The 14758-nt window shown below is 33.0% G+C and overlaps 1 protein-coding gene across 6 annotated transcripts in view; it reads right to left on the bottom strand.

Moving 5' to 3' along the window:
* LOC118269578 (NADP-dependent malic enzyme) overlaps positions 1 to 14758 on the bottom strand; it is a 51576-nt gene that overhangs the window by 26601 nt on the left and 10217 nt on the right. Inside the window, exons 1-3 of one of the 6 annotated variants that reach the window (XM_035584741.2) lie at positions 13062 to 13340; positions 12717 to 12801; positions 10665 to 10875 (exon numbers count right to left, since the gene is read on the bottom strand). In XM_035584741.2, coding sequence (XP_035440634.1) covers positions 10665 to 10875; positions 12717 to 12801; positions 13062 to 13098 — 333 coding nt within the window. In that variant the 5' untranslated portion in view covers positions 13099 to 13340. Of the gene's footprint in view, positions 1 to 10664; positions 10876 to 12113; positions 12177 to 12716; positions 12802 to 12945; positions 12971 to 13061; positions 13350 to 13583; positions 13750 to 14758 lie in introns of those variants that run through there. The other 5 variants (XM_035584743.2, XM_035584746.2, XM_035584742.2 and 2 more) reach the window with 5 other exon arrangements.

The following is a 14758-nucleotide window of genomic DNA, read 5'->3' as shown; positions in this document are numbered from 1 at the left end:
ACTTATTTTCAATAGTGTTTTAACTTTTAAGGACATCAATAAATAACGATAATTATGATAATATCGCAGGTATTACTTTTATTGAATTTCTATTCATCGAATCCTGGGGTTTTATGAAGCTACGTACCAAGCGTGGTAATCAATATTCATATCATAACTGCGTTATAATTTCTATGAGAGCAATAACTTATAAAAGGTAAAACCATTATTTTATTCTACCCTTTTCTTTGCTGCACACAACTTGAAAATTAATTAAAACGGCTTGCAGTCACAGAATAATAAGTAAACTGCAGTATTCATTTCAAACCAGACACTTTTATACCTTCACATATGTTAAGAAAAGCCGCAAAAAATGTAGGAAATTGCACTAAGGAGAAACCTCGTTTGTTACCCAGGTATAAGGGTGCTTTTCCACCAGAGATGTGCTTTGTAACTATGCTACGAAGATGTAATAGCTGATCTGTGAAACTATCTGACCGTTTCCACTGATACTAAGCTATGTAGCTGTGCGAGGAACATGCACAGCTTGAGTATGCGATGTATCGATAGAAGGGAAGACATACATAACACGCATCTTCCCATACAAAAAAACATAGCTTGGCGATTCCGTTTCCACCAGTGCTAAGCCATGTATACCAATGAATATGATTGGTGGAAGCCAAAGGCATCCACAGCAACGTAGCATAGCACATCACTGGTGAAAAAAAAACATTCTAATTCTGATAAATAAAAGAAGAAAGGAAAGAAATGCCTCTTACGTTAGCATACATTTATCAGATCCTCTCACGAGTAGGAACATCTCAAGACAATAGAATTGCACCTGAGAGGACGTAAGTAATCGGGAGCGATTATCTTCTGAGTACACACGTAACTTGCTTAAGTTGGCATTTGTTTTTTTGGCTAAGAATATAAATAAAGGTTAGGAGCTTCTAGAATATTCATAGAAAGGTTTTTAACACGTTGTTATTTGGTCGACCTGTATTTATTTATGTAACTATGTAGGTAATCAAATCTAAGAAAATTAATTTGACCATCTTCTAAAGATCGTAGTGTTATTATTATCTATTCTACAAGTATGTACGAGGTAATGTAGTTAATGCGATGGTTTATGAGGATGTTCCTACATAGAAAAAATCCCTTTCTTAGTAGTCATATATATAGAAAACATATTGTATGATGAATTATCCTTACCTAATTGTGCAACTCACAAGAAAACACGTGTATAAGTCGCATCTTTCCTTTATACATACACTACGACATCATTTTACATTAGATACTTATTATTAATCACACTAATATTGTAAAAGTTTGTTTGTTTGGATGTTTGTCTGAAACTACTATACCGATTTATATGAAATTTAGTATACAGGGTATGAGTTGGGTGAGAGGATACTTTTAATCCCACGGGAACGCAAGCGAAGCCGCTGGTAGAAGCTAGTTATAGTATGTATATAAATAAATATGTAAAGGTAAAATTCTTGAATATTTTATTTCTCAGTTGATGAAAGTCACTCGTTTACGTAATATTGACTGACAGTCCCTTGTGCGTCACATAAATACCAATAAGTATTCAGAATTACTCACAGGAGAAATAAGGACGAAATATATTCTGCTACATTTCGAGAAGAAATTAAATAAACACAGAGAAAACCAATGTGTATGGAAAAAGAATTTTCTTTGTTTGATCTCATAAAGAAATAACAAAATTTTGCCTTTACCAAAAACCCTTTATCGTTAAAACAAACATTCTAGTCCTTTGAATTGTTAAAGAAAACTGCTTTTGTTATCCTAGAATGTGGAGCATTTTACATAAAAGAAACTAGATAGGTATGTGCTTAAATACAAAGGAGGAATGTAATCCGTGACGGCGCCAGAAATCTGTAATGGGATAGGAATGACGTCACATTAATGACGTCACAGTTAGTCACATAATACTGCTAAGTGTACTGCAAAGAGGATTGGACCAGAACAAATACATCGAGCTTTATATACAAGAGAAGAGAAGATTACAATTAATTTAATTACTCTTCACTAGACCTACGGGAAATTTTATCTGAAACTGTTTTTTTGGCGAAGCCTGAAACTTAAGACAGATCGCAATGGATGAGTTGTCTTCCTCTAGATACCCCGAAAGGGACATTAAATTAAGCAAGTCGTGTTCACGTTCTGTCTCCTGCATAAAACTCACCGAGGTTAATGGAAACAATCGTTTTTTTTTTCTTCTCCTCTAATATCTTCTGATTTATTTCGTTGTGGGATCCAAAACAATTATTCATGTCCCTGGAACGCACGCGCCTTCAGTATTTCGGTATTTTGGTGGTTGTATTTACGAATTTGGGAGGTTATGGCGAGCTTGTCTCATTAAAAGTCATATTTGTGAAGGTATTGTAGACATACGTTTTATTACTGGAAAACTATGTCTATGTATTTACTTTAAGTCGCTTGAAACTCATCGTAATGGTTATACAATAATCTGAAGTGAACTGATGACGCAAAGCAAAATTTACTTAGTCATACATAGTCAGTTAAAAATACATAGTAGTTTACGTCACTAATCGTGCGATTAAAACACAAAACCGAAGATGATGAAGCATTTTATTTGTACCATGAAGTTTTTGTGTAGAAAAATGACGAGAATAATCATGGGTTCATCGGTTTTTGGAGATGAGCATTTGTGTGTGATTGGGCCATTTGGTCTGAGTAGAGGAGACAATTTCATATAAAATGGAATATAATGGAGTTTCTTGCTCGTTCTTTTTCATAGGAATCTACACTTTAGAACGAGCAAATAGCTACACTAGAGGATTGACCGACAGACAAATATTTTGTTTTTTTTTTTTAATGTTGTAATATTTGCTTTGACGTATATATATTTAAAAAGATTAATAAATAAGACACACATTACCTAAACTAAATTGACTGATTGCACCAATACCAATCTCAGTTATTGTATCAATTATGTACCAATACACATTTAAACTAGACTTCCTGAATCAAATGTGTGTTAAGTGTTAGAAACTAAGTTTAAAACCGGAGAATAGTTCGGCTTATGAAATTATTAGAAATTTAAACGTGGCCGAAGTTTATGCTGCAGTTTAGTAAACTATTTTGATGAGTAGTAGTATAGATTAAATTGTTGTACAGGTAATGTAGCTGTTGGCACTGAATTCAGAATTGAATTCAGAATGAAGAATTCACTTAGCAACACAAGTACTATTACTCGTATTAAGTATTTAAAGAATAAGAGTATCATATAATAATTTAATAGATTTGTTAATAGAAACGGTTTAGTTTTAATTTAGGAAGCAATAACCCAATTAAAGATATACTGTTCCAATTTGCTTGTCCTGCTGGGGTCTTCTATGAGAATCATCATCATCATTATCATCAGCCGTCAGACGTCTACTGCTGAACAAAGGCCTCCCCTTGGTCCTCCACGTACATGAGAATACGCAATGAAAAAGCAGAATCTCAAAATATACATATATTACTCTACTACACCACACTATTAACACCAGATAGGTAATAGGGAAGTAACTTTTATTATTGCTTCACCGGCTACTAGGAAAATGACGTCGATATCATGCCAAAAAACCCAAACCCAATGTAACCATAGAAAGGAAACCAAAAGCTAAAGTGAAGTATTTATTGGGTTATTCCGTTCGTTAGTTCCGTAAATTTTAGTAACAAATTGTAGTAACGTCTTGAATTGTATTCATATATTATGTAGGATCCAATAATGTTTGAGATTCTCACCAAAACTGTAAAAAATAGTTCTATCTAGTGTATATGTGAAATAATACACAATCTGCCGACTTCATCAGACAAATGACGTCACGGTACATTTTAAGGAAGCTGACGATTTATATCAGTATCTGATATTTCTCAGAGATAAAAACAAAGTTTGATAATATCTGAGGTCATCTTTGATGTAAAATGTTCAACACGTGTAACTAGGTTGCATGTTTTGATAACGCAATCAAAACAGCTGAAGATGTAGCTCTGATATGACGTAAAATGTGATTAGTGGGTTTTTTATGGAATAAGTGGCAAACGATTTATTTATTTTTTTATTTATGGTTCATCATTACATTGCAACCGTATTTCGTTACTTCTCTAGGTTTAAATTCTTTAAATATCAAAAAGAGGACTATAATCCCTCTGTACCTTTTTATCTAATTATAAAAGTTTCTATTAAAAATCACTGTATCTACCTCTAGTTATCATGATATTTTCATTAAAGCCTCATATTTGTCTTCTGTAAAAACCGTGCCTTTTACCAGTTTTAAAACATACATTAATACTGCTAGAAAACAAAACATACATTAAACTTATTCAAGTCAATCTTCAATTGTGCGTGTAATCGATATCAAATCGTGTTTATTTGAATGAGTAGTAATACATTCGATTTAATTCAAAAGTCAAATTCAAAATAAATAACCCACCAAAGAGTCTACGATAAAAGAGATAGGAGTTAAATGGAACAGGAACAGGTGTATCTGATTGATTTTCCATTCGTTCGTGACAAGGCCAGGGTCGCATGCAGCCATCAGCCATTAAAGCAGTCGTGGACAGTCGACGCATTTTATTTTCATTAAAAACTGATTAGAAGTTATTTATAAACGCCGGTGGAGATAGCTATAAATAATACGTTGTGTGTATGTGTGTGTGTCAAGTTAGAAATGGTGCCAAAAACAAGAGGAAAGATTTATTAGTAAATAAGATTTATGAATGGATGAAAAGTAAATTGTTTTAAATGCCTTAGATGTCTTTAATGTAAACAAAATAAAAATTAAAATGCCAGTATTTATTACTAGCACATTCTACATAATTTATAAATCACAGGATCGAATTTTTTAACTAAAATTGAGCTTCTTGGGGAAAAGATGCTTTTTATAGACTTTACTAGAGCTGCAAGTAGCACCTAAACTTTTTGGATAGCTATCGAATAGCTATCCAAAAATTCATAGCCATACCAAAACTACCTATACCTTTATTACGACTATACCTTTATACGACACAACAACAACAACATCATAATATAAAAATATAAGCTATAAACTATAAACCTAGATAGCCACAATAAACTAATAACAGTAAACAAGTAAATCAGTGTTTAGCAATAGCTTAATTACCGGTAGCTGATAGCCCACGGCAAGGTTTCGATCATGACCAAGCAAATAGCGTTGACCTCGACACTAGTGACGTCACGACACACCCACCGACTCAACTTGTGAGACACGGAACGTGATTGGACATTGAAATTGACCCTTAGGATGTCAATTATGAAGACGGATTGCATTAGAGGTAGTTGAAGCTTATGATTTAGAATATATGTTACTTGTTGGACCCCGTATTAGATTTTGACCTAATTGTGGTAGTGCAATTTAATATTGAAAGAAAATTAAAATAATATACTTAAAATGTTTAGACAACTGTTCTGAGTTTAAAGTTATTGTAGTTTGTATTTGATAAAACACTGAGATTTACAAAATAAATTGTGAAAAGTGGGTGTACATTGTACAGTACGTGCCTTAATGTGCACCTCTGCCTACCCTTAGTATAAGGTGTGAAGATACAGAAGACTGAGATTTAGAAAGGACTGAAAGTGTAAGGAGCTTATTTCAAAATAATAGACAAGAGGGAATCACGTATTTTATGTAATCCGATTTCAACCACACAGCTGTGAGTACTACAGGTGCTAAAGTCTTTTATATATTTCAGTATTAAATTCTCTGATATAAAGACTCTTTGAAATTTTTATTAGACCTAAGTTTCGTATTTCTCTAAGTCCATTGTGAGTCATAAAGCAAGCTCTAAAGTCCCTCTCTAAAGTCTACGGAATAAACATTTACTCAAGAAAATCTTCAAAGAAAATCGTTTAAGCTTCCATTGTGCTATAAATTTTCCATTCTTCAGTAAAGTGGAACTAGCTGTTCTTCACTTCAGTAAAGTGTTTACCTAGCAAACAATTTATAGGGTTGGTAAATCTGACTTATGTTCTAGCGTGCTTGCATAATGCACGACGCTTTTCTCCGAGAAATAGAGATAAAAAATTAGCCAGCTCAAAAAGATGAGCCAGTATGAAAAATGAAAAATTGTTTATTGAAAATGAATGAAAGTTTTCAATGTTTGAGATTGGAGTTCGCTTTTAGATAATGTCTGTATGTATGTACGTGTTGGTCCGCTAATGAACCAATTTTGATATGATTTTCAATTTTAAATATTAGATTTTTTTTTAAAAACCTTGTCCTATAAAGTATTATAGGACCAGGTTTTAGAACAAAAAACAAGTTTTAGGTCGGTTTTTATTTTAAACTACGTTTAATAAATTTAATATATTCAGCAGATCTTGAGTTAAAATTAAAAATATTTCAAACGTTTGACAGACATGTTATATATGACTTAGGTATGCTATAAAACATTGTATTGGCATCGTCTCCGGTTAGGTAAGCAAGTAAAGAATCGATATTTTAGTCGTTAGTCTCTACGTAGTTATTGTTACCATGAACTTTGAAATACGACTATTCCACTAATAATATAGAGTATAAGTATGTCTGTTATTATCCAAAGGCAGAGATGAACATAACAACATTACAATTAACTTTGAAAGTGTATGTTTTGAATCCCAAGTAACAGAGAGTGTAATCGTTTTTAGAGTACTATCAATCGCACCATAGCTTACGGAACCCTTAAAAAGATAGCTAGGACACTTAATAACATTTTTGTTTTCACCAACCTATAGGTAAGTGATACCTAACACCAAAAAAAGATAGTTTAGGTGCTACTATAACTACAATAACTAAATAGCTACTAATGGTCTAAACAGTATAGTCTACAAACTTATGTTCTACAGTTTCAGGGGAAAACGGGCATTAGTACACCTGCAATACTAGATAAATCATTCACCTAACTTGATATCCCGTGAATAAAGTTAGCAAACTCGATAAAGTAAAGGTTAAGTTAAACTCATTAGGAACAAACCCCTGGTTGTAACAAGGGATTATCCTAATCCTTGACTATTAATTGACGGTTAAGTTTCGTTAGCTTAAAGTTCATAGGCGACGATTAAACTCTCATTTTGTGTTTAAGTTTACGTAATAATTTAGAGAGAATAACTTGCGAATAATTTGTAATTTACACGTTTATTATAATTATTACACGTTTATTTATTTATAAATTTTTTATTTATTTTATTTTTTAAATTTATTTATTATAACGGAACGAATTATTACTAACTAGATTCCCACCCCAGCTTCGCAATGGTGCAATGGTGATATATTATGCATGTATTATACATATAAACCTTCCTCTTGAATCACCCTACCTATTAAAAAATAAAATCATAATCCGTTAAGTAGTTTTAAAGATTTAAGCATAAAAAGAGACATAGGGACAGAGAAAGCGACTTTGTTTTATACTTTGTAGTGACTACGAACCCGAGGGATAAAAAAGTATTCCATCACCCAAGTCAGCTTATACGCCCTGTATACCAAATTTCATCATCGTTCAGTAATTTCAGCGTGATTTATGGACAAACATCGAAATATACAAACTTTCACATTTATAATATTAGTGTGATGTTGTGTGCAATATATGAAGTGTTTTACCATGTTTGTGACGAATTTTCTGATGTTTTACGAGTTATCAAAAGAAAGTTTCTTGGAAAAATTCACATCTCCCATTGTGACTTGAAACTAGCAGAGCTCCTCTTAAATAGTCCAAACCATTATTTTTAATTAGTACGATTATTAACTAAAACAAAAATAACTCTGACAATAAAATCTAATTTAAGGCTATTCTATAATCTAGACGTATTACAGCATTTAGAAACTAGCCTCAATTGTCAGAGAAACTCAGTATTAATTAGAAATTTTAATTGTTACGTACACGAGTCGTGTTTAAATAGTATTCAGAATTCAGATTCTACATTAAACTACTGAGACTGTAATTAAATTAACATACTTTTTTTATGCAATTAGATATATTTGCACGTTAAATAGATTTCATAGTAACAATTAATTATATAGAGTTGCAGTTCTAAGAATCAAAGGGTAACTGCAACCGGTCTTCTAGTAGAGAATAAACGATCTTAACCGATTAATTTCCTAATGTAGTTGGTATTTAGTAGCTTGTAGTCTAGAATTGGATTCCAGTGTTTATAAAAGTTACAGTAAAACCATAGAGCTATTAAAATATATTGTGCATTGTGTCGAGTCATACGCTTGTAGATTCCACATAACAATTATTTGTGTGACAAAATGTTGTCTGGCTGTGCTATGTATGTGTATGTGTAAGTCAATGCATAATGTAAAGTTATGTTTGTAAATGCTAAAATCCTAGTGTACAGGAAACTATTTTTATTGTAATGACTTAAAAACGAGCCCATTATTTTCATCTCATTTTCCTCTTTAGGAAACAAATAAACAAGAGTTATAAAATTGTAGACATTACACCAGAAATATTTTAGCTGTTATTTGCAAAAAAAATATTCACGTAAAAAAATGTTAAGAGTTATAAATTAACACCATTTTACTACCTTTTCAAGAGTCATGTATGACCTGTACATTAAAAAAAAACTAGTTTACATTTCCACACATAGGCTCTAACAAATCGTGAAGGTTATGTATCGAAAACACGTAACGATTCAACAAGAATTGCGAAAATAAATATTACTCATTCATCTGTATTTATCTGTTTTGTAACAAAATTTCAAATACTACTAATCAACATATTATATCATGTGTATTTTTTATTGGTAATAGGCAGGCGTTTGCCCACTATCTCGCCTGATGGTAAGCGTTGATGCGGCCTACGATGGAGCAAGCCTGCCTATAGGGTTACCTACTAAAGACCTATTTAGTCCTTTATAGGCTCATAGTGAACACCGGAGTCCTTTTAATGAAGTAATAATCTCACAATTCCAATATCTTTTTCCATAAACCCTAGAAATCTTTTAAAGATTCTCTGTGACCAAATAAATTACAGACATGAAATTTCCAATATCGCCAACTATACTTCATTCCTATTATTAGATACAGAATTCTAATCAATATCTACTACGAGGTTACTATAGCAACCATTTTCAAAGCACCTGGGTTTGTGATTCACTGAAAGCCTCGACAACTATTTAGACTATTTCAGACCCTTTGAATTCCATTATAACGATATTCTACCCATAACTTCAGTTATTTATTGATTAACTATTGCTGAAATAAGCACTGTTTTCTTGTTTATATTTTACACGATAAAAGACAAAGAAATTGTACAAGGAAAATTATTTTTCCGAAACATTTATAAGTTACTCTTTAGACAAAGTAGTTTATAAATATAAGAAACTACACGAGAAAATGCTAGTAAAACACACTCCTACCGGTTTAAAGCACTTTAAAGCAAGTCCCCCTTTGAGATGAATCAGTGACCCCTTTTAAAGAGCATCAATAGTGTCTGGGGCGCGCTAAATATCTATAGTATAATGAACCCCCATTCATTTAGGAGTGAAATGCAGGATATAGTTCCTGCTTCCCTCTATGATGAAAAGGTAAAAACGACGGGTGTAAAGTGTATTGAGACTTAACATATGATAATAAGGGCTTGTTTGCATTAACACAATTGAATCAAGTAATTGATTTTGTACTAATGAGTGTTATACGTTCTTTACACACGTTTTCAAGTAAAATCACGTCACTGTATTTTAAATCTTATTTTGAGTATACCATGCTTTATTTTTGTCTGCCAAATATGTTTCTATGGCGATAAGATAATGTTTATCTGAATTATGATGCACATCTGAAGATATAAATATAAAACATAGGCGTGTTGTTGGCACACAAATGGGTAATGTTTGGTTTTGATTTCAGCTTGATTGCAGAGTTAGTGGCATCAAAACAATGAATAAAAATAAGATACTTATTTCGTTTTTAAATTACCGTTACCTATGTTCTTATGTGTGGAAAATTACGTCTTTATGTACAACTCACGCTTGTCACATTAATACTATATTGATATCAAGGCAAACAAAATATAACAGGTAATCAAAATTGCAATAGTGAGTCGGAAGTATGCCAATGTCATGGCGAAATATTTCCTTATTACAACCAGTGCTATATTATATTATCTAACTATGAAAACAAGGATTTATCTATCAATTGTATTAGACACTTCCTTATGTAACTACAAAGTAAATATGTAATATAATTAATTGTGCTATTACGGTGTGATTTGTTTATAAGCGGCTTAGGAATTAGCTGTTTATTCACAACTTGCATATCGCAATGATTAATCATTACGACTACGTGTTTACAAGTCAATTTCATCATACATCCAGTTATACAAAGTAGAGAATACATTTTTCAATATTTTCACCAATATTCTACGTTGTAAGTAACATTGTTTTGTTCCCGTAAGTTTGTTGACATTACCCGACCACGTGAACTTTGACGCCGGGTGTAAAGTTCAAAACAAACATTTGCATGACAATTGCACGGCGGATGTGAGGTGACACCGACATTGACACCTCAGCTATAATGCTAACTAGACCGATGCACTCGGATTATATGATTTGCCGTAACCGTAAGAACAGAACACTTCCGCCAAGTTACAACCATGACCTAACCGAAAATATACGGAGATTAATTTTAAGGGATGGTTAAATGAGTACATACCTTGTTGAGTCCCGGGTGCCTGAGGCGGTCGAGGCCGGAGACTTTGCTGGCGGACGTGGAGTCGCCGCTGCCCCATATTCCGATACGATCGCGTTCCATCTCGTACGTACACTTCCCTACGCTTGTCGCGTACGACTGCTTGACGGCGGCATGCGTCGCGCTTGTTTTGTCTCGTTGGGCGGGGGGCGCTGGACTCATCGCGGTTTCGCTCCTGGGAAAGCAGGAAAATGTTTCAGCGATAACGTTCGGAACCGCATTGCGGTCTCTTCCGCTTGATAACAGATGGCGCTGGTCCTTGAACCATAGCGTGAGAATATTTAGGTGTATTGCGAATCCTTTTTTACGTAGTTTTTTGTGAAAGTTTACTAAACTACAAATGTTAATAGAAGATAAAAATATAAGCTGGGTATATTATTTAAGAAAATCACCTATTGAAAATTTTTAGAAGCCGAATAAATGCAGTACTTCCTAATATTATAAATACAAAATGTATGTGTATGTTTAGGTTTAACATAAAATCGGAACATTTTCTGATAATATGATTTTTGAGATTGGAGTGATCTTCTTAACTTAAGAAAATACAAACAAAATTTCACTGCAACCACAGACAAAGTCGGGAGTAAAAAGCTAGTTATTTTTAAACATTTTCAATAACGATAACAGCATACCTATACAGTTATCAGTCCATACATTAACCACACGTAAAATAATTGTGATTGGGGTCATTGACACCATTGCTACTATCTCAGGAAACTGCGGTTGCACTCCTACCTATATACTTTTATTGTTATCTACTAGGCGTGAAGATAGGTAGGTACTTGGTAGTAACCTATTATTTAGTCAAAGTATAATAGTAGAGCGAGGAGGACGCAACATTTTTACTGGTAATATAATGTATAGCTTCTATTTATTAATTTATGTTAGTTTTTGGGTTATTTTATAATTAGTACCTAAGATTTGTTTGTATTGCTAAATAATAACAGTTGACCATACTCTATTTCATGTAACAAAAAATAATCAATATAATTTGATTGGACGTAAAATGTATAATTGCAAGTAACTGTTAAAAAACCATGTATTGTATTTTTAACCGACTTCAAAAAAGGAGGTTATTTGTTTCACCTTAGCTGATCGATCCTTTGGCCGAACCGATTTTGATGCGGTTTTCAGAAAAGTGTTTGTTACACTTAGAAGCAGGTATATTAACCGACTGCAAAAAAAGGAGGTTGAAGTTGCTTATAGCTACAAAAACCTAGTGTTATGTTTCACCTTTACTTTACAACCAAACAACGCTACTATTAGAAAATCCATATACTACAATACACAACTGAGTGATCTAAGTTACTTCTCAACTTTATCTTAAAACGTGTCTACGTCACAGGTGCGGGCTACGCAGCTTGCTACGAGGCCTACGAGGCTACAACAATGCTACGAAGCTCTACGGCCTACCTACGTATGGCGGGACAGCGTCGATCCCCCACGTTACAAGGACAGCTCATTACGAAACACTATCTGGAAATAAGAATAAGTATAATTGAAAGAAAATAAAATAATAGCTTTTCAATAATTAATAAATATTGTCGAAAAATAATTATATTACTTTCAGAAAGTGTTTCTTTAGGGTGTCTTTTTTAAATTATATTTACACCACCTTAAACCATTTATATATATTTTTTATAAATGGTTTAAGTTGAAAATGGTATTAGGGATATTTATTTAAAGGTGTATCCACATCTGACGAATGCGCCGCTCGCGGATTGCTCGCGACATGCTATCAGGCGCTTGTGGGCACACTATACAATTCTTTTTCGGACGTTTAACTATCTATAATATATGCATTTATAATGCCAAATAAATTGTAATAAGATTACATATTAATTTAGTCGCAATTCAGCGTAATTTTTATTACGTTTTTAATTTCGTGTTCTCACAATTTTCACTACATATTGCTAGCCTAAATTATAATTGAAAAATACGTAATAAACAAATTCAAACTCTACACTACAGGTACTGTGTCAAAATAATAATAATAAAATGTTATAAGAAGTTTACTTTTCTAGTAAACGGAGACGATTCAATAATTTCGGACTGTGCACGTTCAGGAAATTGTCGGCGGTCCGGATAAAGGTTGTAAGTACTAAAAAAATTAAAATAAATTAAAAAAAATAAACCATTAAGTATTAAACATAGTGATATTCTTTCATAAATGGTAAAGATAAACATTGTTACAATGTTTGTACAAAGACAATTTCATATAAAACACATGTAACAACATACTCACGAGCCTTCATAGTTACTTGATCTGTTTACTGTTACTTTTAATAAGATTTTAATTCATTTACTTGTGAATTCACATCGAATATTGTTTCCTATAATTTATTGCTAACCAATGCTTACCGTTTTTTAATTTCTCTTGAAGTATCCAACGCGCCATTCACTTGACGTGCGTCAATTTGTCCATGTGACTTTACTTTGCGCGACAAAAATTCCATTTTTGAATTAAACTTTTTATCCGTTTTTTTTATTACAAACAAGAAATGAGGTTTTATTAATTTAGAAAAATATTATCAATTCTAATTTAATAGAAGTTACAGTAAAATTATAGAATTTAAATTAACACGTGATATTTCTAAAATAAATAAGAAAGTAACAGATTGCCAAGGAGCTCAAACGAACTCTAAATGACAACTAAAGGTTGGTAAGTAGTGTCACGGAACATAAATGAGTTATCAATATCAATAAGATGATACTGGATCAACTGTGAACCTGCAGCCATCACGCGGCGCATAAATAAATAATCTGAAAGCGCGTGATCGGTGCTTGTCTAGGTATTAACAAAAATGAGCGTTAAATAAATAATGATAAAGTCAATTTTAGAGTAGTAGCGTGTTTTAAGTTTTAAATTAATGAGACACTTACCTGTTTTGTCTCTGTACTGGTATATTCCCTAGTGGGATTTTTGATTGCCTAGCACAAGGAGCCCGTACGCACTGATCGGAGACCTATTAGCAATAAAGTGCTGATTTAGATGACTAGTACTTATAACCGCGATTGAGATCACTTCTACTCATCTCTATTAGTTCAGAATGCTAGTCGTGTGATAAGCAGCTGATTTTGTTTTTATCACGAGACAGAGAGGCTGTAGGGTAGACTGGTTCAATTTATGTTTTTAATTACTATATTTAACGCATAAAGTGTAGCAAGTTTTGGAAGTATTGTTTTGGCTTGTATTGTAGTCTGGTAATCGATATATTTAGGGGTTTATTACTCTTTTATATATTATACAGGTTGTTCTCGGAAATGTTTAAGCATTTCTATTATTTTTATTACATGTATTTTTGTTGTTATTTTAAATACATTTCACTGTTTCGTAACGTATGATATCTCTCATTTTATATAATAGAAGATTAGTCTAGTGCTAGCCCATGGACACCCGAAACACCAGTGGGTTTTAACCGACCTTTTAAGAGTTAGGAATTTTAGAGTTGTTGGGGAATCGGGGATTAGGAAGGGAGGTAATTGGGCCTTCGGTAACCTCACTCACACAACGCAAGCGTTGTTTCACGTCAGTTTTATGTGAGGCCGTGGTATCACTCCGGTCGAGCCGGCCCATTCATGCAGAAGCATGGCTTTCCCACACTTAGACTTTATCTCCTGATGATTTAGATGTACAATTACTATGATGAATTGGCTTTTTACAATGACATAGGTGAGGACTTAAAAAATAACCAAAATGATGCAACTCGTAATTTTTATTCATCATTTCCTGAATGGACAAACTGACACGCGTGATTATATTACATAGTAATTGGGATATTTATAGCTGTACAGTTTTATCAGTAGGTATTGGAGTGACCTGAACGTGTTATCTACTTGTTAACGGAAACTCACCGGTGATATTAATTTACAATAGGTATATACATTATTTATTCTATGTACATAAATCTGTTCGCCAATTAGTGACTGACAGACAACGCGCAACCGCAATTGTTCGTTGTAGAAATTGGAATTTCGTACTTATCTGTAGATTTTGCTTCAAATATTTATGGAAACACCAAATTAGTCGTGGAAAGTGGAAATAAATATAGCACAAC

The sequence above is a fragment of the Spodoptera frugiperda genome, chromosome 30, assembly GCF_023101765.2.
Source record: "Spodoptera frugiperda isolate SF20-4 chromosome 30, AGI-APGP_CSIRO_Sfru_2.0, whole genome shotgun sequence".
In the NCBI taxonomy this organism is placed as follows: Eukaryota; Metazoa; Arthropoda; class Insecta; order Lepidoptera; family Noctuidae; genus Spodoptera; species Spodoptera frugiperda.
This window is presented reverse-complemented; position numbering and strand designations above follow the sequence as displayed.